Source organism: Aythya marila (assembly GCF_965140915.1).
Source record: "Aythya marila genome assembly, chromosome: 3".
Classification (NCBI taxonomy): Eukaryota; Metazoa; Chordata; class Aves; order Anseriformes; family Anatidae; genus Aythya; species Aythya marila.
The window spans coordinates 46,197,265-46,213,439 of NC_139044.1; the positions used below are offsets into that span (position 1 = coordinate 46,197,265).

At 34.4% G+C, this 16,175-nt stretch overlaps 1 protein-coding gene across 2 annotated transcripts in view; it reads left to right on the top strand.

The window, feature by feature from the left end:
* The window catches only part of PDE10A (phosphodiesterase 10A), a gene marked incomplete at its 5' end in the record, with an annotated part of 178,855 nt that overhangs the window by 97,722 nt on the left and 64,958 nt on the right, over positions 1-16,175 (top strand). For both annotated transcript variants that reach the window (XM_082756336.1, XM_082756337.1), the window contains 3 exons: positions 2,381-2,409; positions 13,165-13,285; positions 15,609-15,658. In XM_082756336.1, coding sequence (XP_082612462.1) covers positions 2,381-2,409; positions 13,165-13,285; positions 15,609-15,658 — 200 coding nt within the window. The remainder of the gene's footprint in view (positions 1-2,380; positions 2,410-13,164; positions 13,286-15,608; positions 15,659-16,175) is intronic.

The following is a 16,175-nucleotide window of genomic DNA, read 5'->3' on the forward strand; positions in this document are numbered from 1 at the left end:
ATTATAAATATATATTTTTTAGCGTGAAGTTATTCATGGTACTAAAAGCATGGAGTAACTGAGAGATAAAACAACTGTCAGGGTTAATGTTGACAAATGCTGACTGCTGAACTTGAGCGAAAATGTTTGCAATTTTATATATACATTAATGGGCTCTTAGTTATTAGCACTCTGGAGAGAGATATTGGTATTATAAATATTTAAAAATGTTTGGAATTATTTCTTTCAACTAGAAAACAGGCCCCTAAATCGTCTCTGTGCCATTCTGTTTGTCTCTGCTGTGTTTTCCTCAGCTGCAGTATCATCTGTAGTTGTGGATTTCTTGTCTTGGAAGGAAGTAGTGGTACTGGAGGAGGTGCAGGAGCATTGAGAGCAGCAGTGACAAGCGGCAGCAAAGCAAGGCAGAACTCCTAAGCCAGGAAAAGTTTTGGTAGGGTGTGAAGCAAAGAAGGAGTTGTTGGACAGATTTGTAGAATTGTAGGCTCTGAAGATAAGGTGAATAGAAGGCATCAGATGAAATTCAAAATCTGCAGATTCAAAATAAAATAGAGATAATTTTTCTTATCAGTTGTATTTCAATTGTGGAACTCAGAGAATATTGTAAATGGCAAAGGACTGTGGCACTGGTTTTAAACAAACAAAAACAAACAAATAAAACCAACCCAACCCACCAAACAACCAGCAACAACAACAAACAAAGCAGAAAATAGAAGGAAAAAAAATCCTAGACTTTTAAACAGAAAAACAAAACAAGAAATACTTGATCTATGGGTTACTAAAAACTCAGTATGCAGCAAAGTGTCATAATTACCATCACGTGGTTTTCTTTTTGTTAACATCTTCTGTTGCTTGCTGTCAGAATTAAGGTAGTTGGGAAGATAGATTTAGAGTTTAAATTTAATCCTTGTAATTCATATGTGGATTTGTCCAGTCAAGGAAGTTAATAACACTACCGAACATTGCAGAGTGTGCACTATACATTACACTGCAAACAGTAGAACTACTTTAAAGTACTACTTTGTGTTCTGCATGTGTAAATTCATGGTATATCATTTAATAGGGGATAAGAGAAGACTAATTTTCACTCACAATTGTGAGAAGAAAAAAAAAAAAAGATTTTACCTTGCATTACTCATATAATTTTGAGGAGAATGCGATTTGATTATTGAGTATGCACTTATTGGACACTGGGTCTTGAATTTGTTTTCTGGAAAATGTTTTTTACATGTCAATATCTGAAAAGCCTTTGCTAGCGATACCATTTAAAAATTCTTGTAACTGTGTCTTTCTCAAGTATTCTATCACCTGGGGATCATTTTGGAGAGTATAGTCTATCTGATATTATGTATGTATCTAACAAACAAGTTATGGTATCTTCTGTAGAGAAGTGTCCAGATATGTATAAATAAGGACCACAAAAATAAACATGTTTTTTCTCTGCAAGATTAAATTAATTTGATGACTTAAAATTATTTTCAAAAACATAGTAATTTCATTTCTAGTATAAAAATAAAGGGATACAAATCTCACTCTTTTTGTTTTTCAAAAGAGGTAAACAACTGGAGGATAAGGGTCTGTTTAAGCTACTTTTGGTGTGGTTGGACTGGAAGTTGGAAACTCTTCCTGTGTTAGATGAATTCTTGTTGTGTATGCTTTCACTTTATTTTCAGAAATACTAAGCAGTGTTTTAGCTCATGCTCAGTTATTGTACCTGTGTTAATCAGTGCATGATTAAATTACAAAAAATTCAGGATGGTTGGCATTTGAAGAAAAAACATAGTAGCATTTATATATATATATATATGCCTGTAATTTGTGTTTTTAACTTATTGTACGTTATTGTAATATATTGAAATCAGTTATATTCTGATGGTCTTATGGTCACAAGGATATATTTTTTTCCACATTTAAAGAAGTTGACAAGAATACCTTCTTTTGTCTTGAGAACAGAAAGTCTCAGTCTACTCACTAATCTTATATGTAGGATGTCGGTGGTATATCTGTTAGCAGAGAGCCTTTACTTCTCATACTGTGGAATGCTACCAATTGTCTTACTGAGTTGGAATATTAAAGTAAGAGAATAATGCAGTACTTTCTTGTTTAGCTGGCCTGTGAACTGACTTATGAAATATAGTAAACTTTGTATTTGTATTAAGACAGCACAAAATTATTGAATATTTTAACCTAATTATAATTAATTTTTGGATCTTGGAATTTAGTATTGTAAATACACAGCAGTCTAAATTACATTTACTTTATGGAACTACGCAAGAAAAATATTGTACAGCAGTGCACAAGTTATTTGAAGCATAGTATCTTGTTGTTCATTCACTCTAGAAACTTCCATGAGTGCCTAATTGTTTGTTTTGTTTCCTCATAGATGAATCGACTCCGAAGGAAGTCAGCAGGGTAAGTGCTGCTCCTCATCCCCTCTAGAAAGTAGTGTAATCTCTGAGGCCCACTGTTCACTTGAGATGATTTTCATGCAGTCGTCTGATCAAGGTTTTACTCTATTCCCTGTACAAACTGGATCTCTGGAGAAAAAGTTGGTGTACTGACTGACTACAGAACAGTTAAGAAGGAAAATAAATATTGAGAACACTTGATTGCCTGGAAATAAATTAAAGGGTATTTTGCATTAACAAATTTATATTTCTTAGTGCTATTTTTGTGATCCAATTTTAAAAAGGTGCTTCATAGAAACCAGGAAAATTACAGGACTTTGAGTTTAGGCATAACTGCAGACTATTTAATCAGTGTTGCTGCCTCAAGAGATAGTACGCATAACAAGAGGAAACAAAAGAAGGAGTATGTCCTATCTAATTATTCCCTTTGAGATATGTTATGGTACAGATCATCTCAATTCTTTAATTTGAAATGTTTTGCAGTGTACTCTATGAAAAGTAATGTAAAAATCTTAAAATGCATATTCAGTAGTGAATTCCTGACTCTAGCCTTACCTATGATTGACACAGTGTCCTGCAGAATCTCAGTCCATGGATGAGAACTAATTAGGGGAACCTGTGAGAAACCAGTGCTTTTGCTAGGGGATGACAAAAGATCAGTACAGGACAATCTGCTGCCCTCAGATCTGTCCAGTCATCCTGAAGTGTCCAGGTATTTTTTCATGTAAGATTAGGGGGCCACCTGCAGCATTGTGATGTGGAGTCATAGTCTTGTTTTGTTCTTCCTCTTGAACTTTCTGCATAAACTGTCTTGGGTTCCTAGGAGAAATACAAGAATATCACAGAAGTATTAGAAATAAGGCTGGTTGAATGCCTGCAAAAGCAGGCTGGGTGTCTTGTTCTCAGTAAAGTTGTTCAGAAAACCCTGGGATATGGGAGGAATAGAAACAGACTGGTAGTGGGAACCTCACTTTGGTAACTTTGAGTGCTGAAGAGGGAACTGAAGTTCACTGCTTACAAGACTGCAAAAAAAAAGAGGTTGAATGATGCCTAAAATGAGTTTATGCAAGCAGAAAGTTTCCATATAGTTGATATGCTATGGATATATGGATTTCCCACGGTGTAGTGTATGTAGGCAAAAGTGAATGCTTTACTTTTTTATTAATTTATAACACCATTTTGGTAACCCCTACTAGTTTCTTAGTATTCAGCAGTTATGGCAGTTGAATGAAGGCCTATTGGCAATTAGTAACACACCAGACTTTATATGGACACATTTTGTTAGTTTATAGCATTTTTGAATAATACAATATAGACCATTGTAATACTTCCTCTCTCTTTTTCTTTTTTTTTTTTTTCTTCAGCAGTAGCTCAAACAGATGCCAGTTTAATTGTAATCTGAACATAAATTAGAATTTAAATTAGGAAAGTGCTGTACATGAGTAATTTTTTTCAGAGAAAAAGACATGTCAATGCTGACTGAAGAATTATGAGTTTTAAAGTCATTAACTGTTAATTTTTAATTCCTGAAAATGTCAAGAACAAAATTTTATCTGTATCTCAGGGAAGCAAAAGTCAAGCCCAGTGAAAAGAATTTTATTCCAGAATTAACCAAATTGTTTGAAAATGTTGTATTAGTAAAGAACCAGGATAGAAATATGCTAAAAACATGTGTTTTGCATAGCTGAATCTTTCTGCACATCATCTTTCAACACTGGGCAAGAGTAAAAACATTAAAATGTTCATAGTCATATGCTGACATCAGTTTCTTTGGTTGCTTTTATTGTTGTGCTTACACAGGATGATAGAATTAAATTGGAGGGAAGATATTTTTAATTAAATGTATCTAACCCCTTACTCTTTCAGAAAAGCCTCACCTTCTTTATTTATGAACATACAAGAATATAGGATTCTTCTAGAGGCTCTAAATACTGAACTTGCCATTTATTTGCTTTTGTTTCTTTTAACTAGCAAACTACAATGGGATGAATGGTGTCTAGCACTTTTGAGAAAACAAAACAAAAACTTACTTCTTCAAATATTTAAAAGAAATTTCAGTATTTTCAAGGGTATTTAGTGTAGTTTCACAGTGGTAAATTTGAGTGAGTTTTGAAAAATCTTGTAGGAATTGCATTTTTAGTTTTGCCATTTTTAGAAGCTCAGGGTCAAAATAGAGTAGCAGTTTCAGATATCATTATTGCATTGCATTGAAGAAAACCTCCAGAAATTATTCATTTTGAGACTTATAGAAACAAAACAAAAAAAAGCTTTTCAAAATAGCTTTTTTTTTTTTTCCCAATACATAAATAAAGCTTTTCAATATTTTCAAAATATTATTTTTAAAACAAGTCCACCAATAGCAATGTCATCAATATTTTGCTGATCAGGACTTGTATGTAAAGATAACTTAAATTGCCTTGACATACATGTAACTACTGACCAGTGGGGTGAAGGAGAAAAAAAAAAAAAATTCCTGATTCCTTTAGACTACGCTTGGAATGAAGAATACTCTGGTTACAAAATAGCTCATGAGCATCTGTGACCAAACTCTCAACCTGTGAACTTTTTTCTCTATTTTAGATTCCAGTATTTATGAAATATATGTAACTAAGGACAGAATCTCCTTTCCATATGATACAGTATTTGGGAACCTCCTTGGAAATGCTGAGCATTTTCTGCTTACTTATTGTGCAGATGTGTGCTGGCTGATCCTGTCCTAGCTACAGAAGTGGTTTTCTGGGCAGAAAGGAAACCAAATATTGAGCTATTTTAATGAAGAAAACTCCAACTGAATGTTGTACTCTGCTTTCCCTGTTTTATCTGCTAAAGAAAAGAAAACAGAGGAATATGAGTTTGGGCACTAAGTGCATATCTATTTATGTATATCTAGACTAAAGATGTGTTTCTTTGATGGTATTAGTGAAAACAGTGCATGCTGGAGACATGTTATTCTTTTGAGTTGGCAAAAATAACCCCCTTCCTCCATGAACTATAGCCAGGATTTTGTTCTACGTGCTGTTAAGTTTCCCATGATCACTATGTGCTCTTTTGTACCTCAGATTCTCAAGTTTAAAGAAAAATACTTCATGTTCCTGATATGATCACAGTGAAATTAGCTGTTGTTCATTTCACTTAATGACTTTCCATTCCATGTTTACTTGAACAATACTTCTAGTGAAGCTGCATTTTGGCAAGTACCTATGCTTTGTAAACTCTAGTGATGCCAACAGCAATTCACTTTGTAGGTTTGCCATATAAACACCAGAAAATTATTACCTAGCAAGTGACTAGCTCATTTACAGTACTTTATTCTTGGAAGCAGGAATAATACTTTAATCCTCTCCTTTCCCGTTTTTGGACTTGGAGCTTTTGGCAGCTGCCTTGGCACTAGCTAGCACCCAGCACAGCATGTCACTGACAGTTACAGAATTAGCGAATATGTTTTCAGTAAACAGTTGCAATAATTGCATGCATCTCCACTGTGCAACTGATAACAAAAGTTTAGGCTTTTTATGATACATTGGCAAAACAAGCTTGTTCTTTGTAGAATTTCCTTATTAAAGATGTGGCAAAGCAAGTTCATACTTTGTAGGATTTCCTTATTAAAGATTGTATATTTAAGCCTTTTTGTACTGTCCCAGAACTGAATACTGCAATAAATTTATCAACAAGTTGGGAGAACTAGAACAAATATTCAGACTTTAGAAATGGTACAAATGGCATTGCACCCATTGTAATGAGAAGAAGATGCATGTACAAGCTGATTTTTATTTATTTATTTATTTATTTTAAATAGGGAAAGTCTTGTGGATATTATGGTAGTGATGAGCAACAGTGGAGGAAAAATTAGGAAGTTTATTTTTAATTTTGTACATGATGTTTCTAGAGTGTTCGCAAGTCAACTATTAGGAGAGAATGTGATTTTATAAAAAGCTTTTTAAGAACAGGAGCTGTATTCAGCCCTGTCAAGTTAAAATTAAGCTGTTAATTGACATGCTATTGCGTTATATAATCTAGAGGGGTGATATAATAAAGATATTCATGCAGCTTTATGAGCTTTACAGTTAATCACAGCTTATATTGTTACTTCTATATAATCTTAATGCTCTGTTCTTTTAAGCCAAGCCTTTGCTTTTTGTTATGTATTTTTCCTGATACTAGTGAAGCAATATTTTGTTGTTACAATTTGATAATGGGGAAGGAGTTGATGGAAAGATTTCAATAGGATGCCTGCAAATGGGGGCTACTTGACAAGAAGTTTCTGCTAGTAAGGTGTTCACTGTCTCTCAAAGGCTTGATATGCATCAGCTACGTAAAAAGGCTGGGAAATATGTGCCTTCAAAATCTGTGAACTCTTTCTGTGCATAGTGAGAGCTCTTTTGCATCTTTTGACATAATAACAGGGCCTTCCTGCCAACTGTCATTTCATATTTTCCTCTCTTTGGCTTTGTCGTGAACGGCATTTGATGTGTGAATAAACAATTCATAAATACCTGTGTATGGTACTGCAATGCTGAACTTTATTTACTGAGCAAGTTATAACCCATGTCCTCTCCAGTCAAAACAAGAAGAATAGACATCAGACAAATGCGTGTAGAAGCAGCTTTCTCTGAGGCTGTATACAAGCATTAAAATTAATCACTTCAGCTAACTCTGCTCTTTATAGCTTCTTGCTTTCCAATGTCCAAGTTTAAACAAAACTGGTTACTCAAGCAAGTCCTAGTTACCTCTCTCGGGTTTTTGGAGCTAAGAGATTTTGCTGAGCATCCTCTCCAAGTGCACTGCTCTTTTGAAAACCAACTCAGTACCGTAAGCTTGCTTACCACATTCTCTTTACTCTTATTTTTCAGTCTGAGGATTTGACATCCTTGGCTCAGCATTTCTACCTTAAAGAAAGCAAGCAATTTTATTCCCTTTCTGTGGTTTTCCTCTTCTTTTTTTGAATGAGGTCCAGACCCATATTTTAGTTCTTCACATGTGCAGCGTAGATTTTGAACCTTTGCTAACCATGCCCCAAGGAGAAATATCAGTTTCTATACAAGATGTGAACTAGCTGTTTGCACCTAAACAATACAAAATCTGGCAGTTTGTGAAAGTGCTGGGCCTACAGAAGGTAGATGTACATGTAAACGTAAACATTAAAGATATACTTGCATACACATAACTTGCATTCACACAGCAATGACCTAAATAAAAGTGTGTGTCATTTTCCTAACCTTATTAGTTGGCTTAATTAAATGTTTTGGCTTTTTCTACAAATGTTTCTTTCATTATACCCATTGGTTATCAGAAATGCAGTAACAATATTACAACTAAAATGCAATCAATATTTTATTTCTCACATTTAAAGAAGTAAATAAGTGTTGTGATACTTAAATGACTTTTTGTTTTGTTTTGTTTTGTCTGTAAATTAGATGTCTGATACTTGATAATCATTATAATAAAGTACAGTAATATGTGGAATATTTTAAGTACTCTGAAACAAGACTTCTCTTTAAAAGCCACTGTTATGTTCCTCTCTGTGTATTCCTTCCCTTCCTTCCCTTCCTTGGGACGGGGAAAGAACACAGTTGAGATTAAAAATATGTTTATTGTGCAGACAAGTAAACTAATGGTCCCAAAGTTATTTAACTGATATTTTGTAAAATATTTTTAAAAATCTATAGTAATTGAGCATTAGTGATCTTCCCTGAAGAAGACTAAGGAGCTATGTTATGAAAGGAACTGGAATATTAGATAAAGTGAGGCTAATAAATCAGGGTGCCAACTGTGCATCTGCTTTTGTCTTTTTTTTTTTTTTTTAATTATTATTATTATTATTTTTCCATAATGCTACCTGAAAGGAAGGGAAAGCTGATGCATTTCCAAAAAAGGCATCAAACAGTTTATGCATTTTGTTTTTTTGTGACTGTGGTACTTGTTCTCAAGGAGTACAAAAGTGCCATTGTTAGATTTATTTATTTATTTTTGATTTAAAGCAGGTAGCAATGACATTGACAACTTACCCATGTAAGACCAGTCTTTTTATGCTTCTGACACAAAATGAACATATCTAGCATAAAATAGTTCAGACTGACATCTCAGTCAAATGTCAAGGAAATGTTCAGAGCATTAAGACTGCAAATTGTCATTGTAAAGGGAGGACTGAAGAAGTTTGGGTACAGGTTTCAGTCACATTTCAGATCTCACAACTTAAATGTTTGTAATGAAATCCTGTCCCTGCCTAAGGACGTTGTCTTGTATGAGTCACTGTGCAGAATCTTCAAGTCTTTAACCTGTTATTGATAGATTAATTAAGGTGGTTTGTTGAAGTATTATCTGGTGGAGGCAGCATGCATATCGTGAGCTTTTTCAGCACCTGCTGATGTCCTCATTGTATGCTCAGTGTCCAGCTGGCCTGCATAGTGGTGTGGGTTAGGCCTTGTCCCTCATCTCTTTACTTCTTGTGCACGTTGGGACCAGAGATTGGAAGAGAAGCACTGATTATGAGGAGCTGTATTGCTTTCCCATTGCTCTCTGCAATTCAGTCTGGTAATACTCATAAGGGTGGGCCTGGAGCCTTAAAATGTTCAAGAAAATGTTTGTGTGACCTAGGATTGGTTCCTGCTTTCCCAGAAGTCAGGTTCCAAAGCATACTGATATGACAGGTCAATAACTTCTCCATTCTCCTGGGAAAAACAACTGTGCTGTCCTGCCCTATTGAGTCTGTTGCAAAACAGGACTTTACATCCATCTCCCAGAAAGAAGTATTCCTCTGGCTCTCATAGCCCTGTGGTCAGCTAGAGGCCTTCTCCATCAGCTGATGAAGAGCTCTGTCTTGTGATTCTCTCTGAAACCAGCCCAAGATACTTAAACTGCAGATGAAAAATAAGCAACATCAACTCTGTCTATGGCTAATTTTCTCCCATGTTTTGTGGCTTTTGAAGGGTTTTTCCTCATCCACATCTAGTGCAATTTTGCATCCCCATAGTACATTTGACCATCCCTTTATGTGTTACTTGGAAATCCAGCTGTTCTTTTGTTCTAACTCCTCCTAGCATGTGATAACATCATGCGCTATGAAGTCTGTAAAAGGAAATGTTTCTATTGTGGCAGATAGTGGTTGTTGATTTGGAGAAAGTGTTCTCTAGTAGGAATAAGTATTATAAAGCAACTTCTAATTGCTATTTAGATTACAGTTTAGGAAGTTACAGAGAAACCAGATAAACTTCTGGATTGTAATTGTACTTAATGACCCTGTGCTCTGTTACTGAAGCCTTCTTGTTGCAGCAGAAAGGCTTTTTCTTTTCTGCAGTATCATGAAACGCCTTTGGCACAGCTTCCTTATAAGCATAGAAGCATGTGCATTAATCTTCATTGCAGTTTGTCATAGATAAAATTTTCTTTATATATTAAATTGTGTGCTTGCCTTTTTTATGACTTAATTATTCAGAGTGAATGCATTAAATTCAACTCTGTGATATTTCAGTATCTCTTTTCATGCAATAAAATATTTGTGATTTTCAGCCTTTTTGTGTAGACACAAGATATGGCATTATTCTTAGATCATCCGTCATTGCATGCTGTGTTCTGTTGTACCACAACCTTTTAAGACAAATAACCATATAAATATTTTTATAGAAATCCTCTAAAAACTTTTTTTTTATTATTTATTATTATAAAAATATGAATACTTTAACATGATTCCTCTCTTAATTATTAAATTATTATTTTTTTCATAGCATTGTGATGTATGCAGCTATTAGAAACATGATGATGCCAGTAACATAGTGGTATGATAGGGTCAAACCATTTTCTAATTCACTTGAATTATTTTAATGTAGTGCCATCAAAATGCAGAAGTTTACACTAAATATACCAAAATACACGTAGACACTGAATTTTAGAAGGAAATCAGCAATGGGAAGAACGGATTAATTAAAGAGAGTTGAGTGTTAATAAAATTTAAAGTGCAAAATAAACTACCATAAGAAATTAAAAAAAAAAAAAAAAAAAAAAAAGATGAATCTGATGACAAATATATATATATATATATATATATATATATATATCCATTAAGTGTGTTGAATTTTTCTTTTAGGAATTATTTTCCTAAAGTAAGCATGACACCAAATACATGCAGGTCTGTGTTAGTAACTACATTGAATAGTGCTTGTACCATGGTTTGCTTATGACTTACTCAATGTTTAAATATATGGTTTCATAATGAGTATTGTGGCTTTTCAACCAAACATATTGTGGTTATCCAACGTAAAACCAAATAAATAAACCTCTTTCACTTTGCTGTTATAAAAATCAAAAACATTTCACAGCATGACGGAATAATTCCTTGCTGGTGACTGATCTAAGTTGTAGAATTACTTAATTGTGAATCTGGACAGAATTTGTCCATCTGGACAGTTGTGGATTCACAAATTGTCAGTAATAGAAATCTGCCGTATTACAACCGTATGTATTATGAGGCTACTATCTTTTAGTAACATCAGTGTATGCAATAATTTTCCCTGCTTACAAAATGTTTGCAAGCATATGTTGTAGAGGTGAGGATAAAGGGCACGGAGATTATTATGTAATTACTATGCACACAGAACTGCTGCTTGATTATGGTGAAAGTTGTTATTATGCCACTGCTCTTATGCCAGTGGACTCATTTTGCTGATGCTTCCTGTTATTGTATTAGCTTTAACCTTTGAAGAGTTGATTTAAATCCTGACTGTGTATCACAGGTGAAAAGTATTCACTCCCAAGTTATGAGAAGGCATTTTCCCATATAATAAAGGTTTTGTGCACTTGTTCTTGGTTACCTGTCTTGGTTTTAGGATACACATACTGCACATATTTTCTCTAATGTAGATTAACAGATAGGAGTAAAAGAAATTCTCATTCAACATTTTCCTATTACATTGCTTCTTACAGCCGTACTGTAAGTATAAAGCTGTTCATAAAAATTTCACTTCGATGAAACTATGCTGTTGTTTTCTCCCTCTGAAAAAGTATACATTATTAAATGTGGGACACAGCAGAGGACAGCCAGTTGCAAATGGAAGCTTGCCAGCTGCCATACTGTGCTAATAATGGTAATGGCAATCTGTGTTAGAAACTCAAGACTTACCCAAGCAGTAAATACATGTATGCAGTGTGACCTTAATATCACTGTCAAAATTTATAATAATCACATCAATTTATAGAAAGAATTATTAAGTGTTAGGATTGTTATACAGTGAAAACATTTTGGACTCACTAGGTCTCAGATGTTCCAATATGTCCATCTGGACAATAGATTAATACAGCACCATGTGTTAAGAAGGGGTCGTGGCAGAGATTGTATGTTCTCAGGAACAATTTTTAGGTCCAGATTAAGATCTGCTTAATTTAAAGGAATTATGAATTGGCAATACCCAGCAAATACTTTTTTGATTTTTTTTCTTGTTTTATTTTGGCTTGAAGTGAAGAAGCCAAGTGTAGCCTAAATATACAGCCATGGGCTCTTTATTCACAACATAGTGTGCTGTATGTAGCCTGAAGTAATAACAAAAAATTATGTCATAGAATACTCTGCGTAGGTTTTGTGTCTAATCCATCAGTGAGAGTCAAATGTATATGTGTACACAAAGATACAGACAGAAGATCTACAGAAATTAGAAGCAGGCTTAAATGTGTGCACATGAAGTGGGAGAGGTGGATAGACTGTAGTACTCGGAAATTTTGTGGTATTTTCCGTAATGATGCTTATATTAATCTGCTCGATAATACATTTGGCTCTAAGTATGAATGAACAGGAGAATAAGTCTTAGTCTTTCAAGCAAGATTAATTTGTCTAAATATCACCAGCTTCATTTTTAGTTTAAGTGACAAAACTTACTGCATCACCGAGTTCAATAAGTCATTGACCATACTACTATCTTCAGTCACTGCATTACCAGTTTTGGGTAGGGTAATGAATCTGTACTTACTGCCAAGTATTGCTTTCTGTGAAATTATTGTTTGTGATGCTGTCACGCTACATATGCACATTTACTGCCAGTTTTATCAGCCCTTCAGGACTGAGGAACTGGATAACCAAATGCATCTGGGCCCCTGAAGGAAGGCTGCTTCTCCTTTTCCATGAAATTCTAGCATGTGCTGCTGTTTCATTTCTCCTGTCTAAATATCTTAATCATTTTGTAATCTCTTTCTTGCTCTGTCTACCACCTTTGATCGAGACAAATGCCTGTTAGCACAATGGCTAGCATGGCTTTGACTCATACAATTTCTGTCCTTCATTTTGGTACTGTTAATTGCTTCTGTATTCCAAAGATGGATCTACTCAAGCTACCTGCTCAAAGCTCAGGTGCTTTGCACATTCCTGACATTTGGTTCATGAGTTTGAGATGGAAGATACTGATAAAGGGAGCTAGTTGCCTCCTTTTCTAATGGAGGGGCTTGAAAGGAAGGAGTTGAAGGTTGCTTACCTTCTAATTGTCACAGCTCTGAGTTTTTTCTTGACACATTGTCATGTGACCTTGGCCAAGCTTAGGCAATTAGTAATCACTCACTGGTTTACTCAGTACATTTTGAACAAATGGCTAATGGAGCAGACAGTGAAATGTTTCTTACTTGGCAGTGACCCAGTTCTTTAGGTAGCTGCAATAGGATGATTGATATTGACTTGGTATTGAATCTCAATGTATTATTTTTAATGAATTTGTATGTTGAAAACTGCCAAATACCTCTGCATTATTCTAAAATGTTTTTCTCATTTTTTTTTTTGCTTCACTAGTATCAGGATACGAATATGCAAGGTGTAGTATATGAATTGAACAGCTACATTGAACAACGTCTGGATACAGGAGGAGATAACCAACTACTTTTATATGAACTGAGCAGCATCATTAAAATAGGTAAGAAACAGATTCAGATGTCTCTGAGCTGTTGTTTGTTTAGCATCATTGCACAGCACATTTGTTATATGGTTTAATTTATGAAGACAAGTATTGAGGGCTAACAGTATATTCTTCAGATGTTGTGTCAGTATGAACTTCAGTACCTCAGTGAACTCCTGACAGCACTTAAATGAGTTTCATCTTTGTAGAGAGTTCTGTATCCAACTGCAAAATCAGAGCACCCTGTTAGGGGACCCTTCTTGATCCAGGACATTGGACTAGATGATCCCTATAGGTCCCTTCCAACCAATTCTGTGATTCTGTTAAATGAACCAAATAATAGGTTATTCTGGTTATGATGGTTTTGCAACATCAATATTGAACGTAAAAAGAGATCTATCAGTAATATCACTGCACACCCCTTTTCAAACAAAACTGAGATGTTATTGACAGCATGTCTTAAACCATAAAGGGTAGATTTGAATTAGATTTTAATGAAGAAATTCTTCACTCAGAGTGCGGTGAGGAACAGGTTTCCCAGAGAAGCTGTGGGTGGCCCTGTACCTGAAAGTGTTCAAGGCCAGGTTGGATGGGACTTTGAGCAACCTCGTCTAGTGGGAGGTGTCCCTGTCCATGGCGGGGGGAGGGGTTGGAATGATGATCTTTAAGATCCCTTCCAACCCAATCTATTCTATGATTCTATGTCTTCTGCATGATTTCAGATTGCATTCAGTTGTATAAGCATTTCTTTCTATCAGATTTAAGTAACACTTGTCATAAAAACAAAAACAACAACAAAAACACGTGACCAAAACTTAAAATAACATAAAAGAAAAGAAAAAAAAAATCCCCAATAACAATGTGTGTAATTTATATGTTGTGTTTATGTATTTATTTATTTAGCCATAGTTGATATACTCACACTTCTATAGGAAGAATAGGTAGGTATGCTCAGTATAGCTTTCAAACAACTCTTTAGAAAGCTTCCCCATTACTGACACGTCTTTTTTTTGTTGTTGTTGTTTGTTTAATTGTTCTGATTTATATACATTATGTTTTGAACGGACCACTTCTGTTTACTGTATTTGCTTAAGTGGTTATTTGGATATTGATGTCGAGATCACAGCAAATCAGAACTGGTTTTTGCTTATACACAGCAAGTGGAAGACTGGGTCCGCTTATCTTTTTTTTCTTTCTTTCCTAAAGCACTTGAGATTTTTTATATTTATTGTACTGTGTTTTTTTTTACCATGTAGCTCAATGTGCTTATGTACTGCAGGTGAAGGATTTAAAATGTGAATAAATATTGCCATGTCCTAAACTCTCAGTATGTTACAAAGTTGACAGTGAGCAAATAACAGAGTAGTTTTTTTTCCTTCTGTCAAAGATACACAGAAAGCCAACTGATTTGATCACACAAAAGTATAATTACTCCCATGAAGCATTGGATTTAATCCAATAAGTGGATTCCTGCGTTCATTCATAAAAATAGTGTATCAGATAAGTACATGTACTGGTTAAAATGGTTATTACATGTTGAAAAGAAAGATTTACTTAGATCAAATACCAAGTCTGCTGTGTAAAGCAGAGACAAAAAAAATTGACATCCTGCTCTTCTGAAACTGAAACTCTTCTGATACTGAGTATCTGAGAGAATACCTTTCTGATTCTGAGACTTTTCATTTCAGCTGTAAGTTCTGATTGTTGGTTGACTTTAAATTTTTGAAAGGTTGAGGAATTCAACTTTATCCTGTTTCATACAGCAATGTAAATCTGGCAAAAATTGGGCAAGTACAAAACTTCTGGTGTGTGTCACTGGTTTTGGAATTGGACAGGTGCAGAAAATAGAAACTGTTTGTTTTGAAACACATTTTTATGGCAGTATTTGCAACATTTTATTTTCCCATACTTTTCTGTCTTAAGGCAAGGATAAATATAGCTTACCATCTACAAACAGTGTTTATTTTACTCATGGAAATTATAATCTTATCTGCCCGATCATACTGTAAATTCATGTTCTTATTTTACTTCTATACTCTCATATGAACCAATTTGAATTTACAGACATTCGGCCTTGGAGTAGGAGCATGGTGTGTAAAGAGGTTGTTTCTAATTATCTTTTAGACTGTAACAAATGACAGTGCTGTAAGCAAGTATTGTACTGTACCTCTAATTTTGTAAAGTCTTGGAAGTTTCAAAGGACACAGTAATAGACTTTCACCTTTAGAATTGTAGATACTTGTCCTAAGTAGAATTGAATTTGTGGTTTCACCTCAGAGAACTCATATAAGTTCAATTGCCCCTCTGAGTACAATTATTTCTTTTATTATTGCTTTGGCAGCTACAAAAGCTGATGGATTTGCACTATATTTCCTGGGAGAATGCAATAATGTAAGTATTCTGGATTAAGATACTGCTTTTCTATACAGTTAAAAGTGCATTTTCCAATTTTACAATATTTTGAATTTATTTTGTACCTCATTTAGCAGGAAATATTACCTAAGTGCTAAATGCTAGCTGTCTGTTAGTTTTATTTCTGTACATTGGACGTTTCTTGAACATAGTGGTAATTAAAAAAAAAATATTTTCTGCATGTTGTGTCCTGGCTTTTTTTTTTTTTTTTTTTTTTTTAATTTGACAGTAGACAGCTGTTCTTTCTCTGACTATCAACTTAAGTTGTGATTTGGCTCCATTATTAATTATCTTTAGCAAACATGCAAAGTAATATGAATTTGCTCTCAGTATAACCTGTTCTTTTCATCTGGTTATGCTTCTGATTTTTAAAATAGTATCAGGTCTTCTGTTAACTGTAAGCTGCAACTTGACCATAAGATAATGTAAAGTTCAGGTGTAGATTTTGGTTACCATGAGATAAATTGTGCTTTTAAAATTCACAAATGAGATTAGT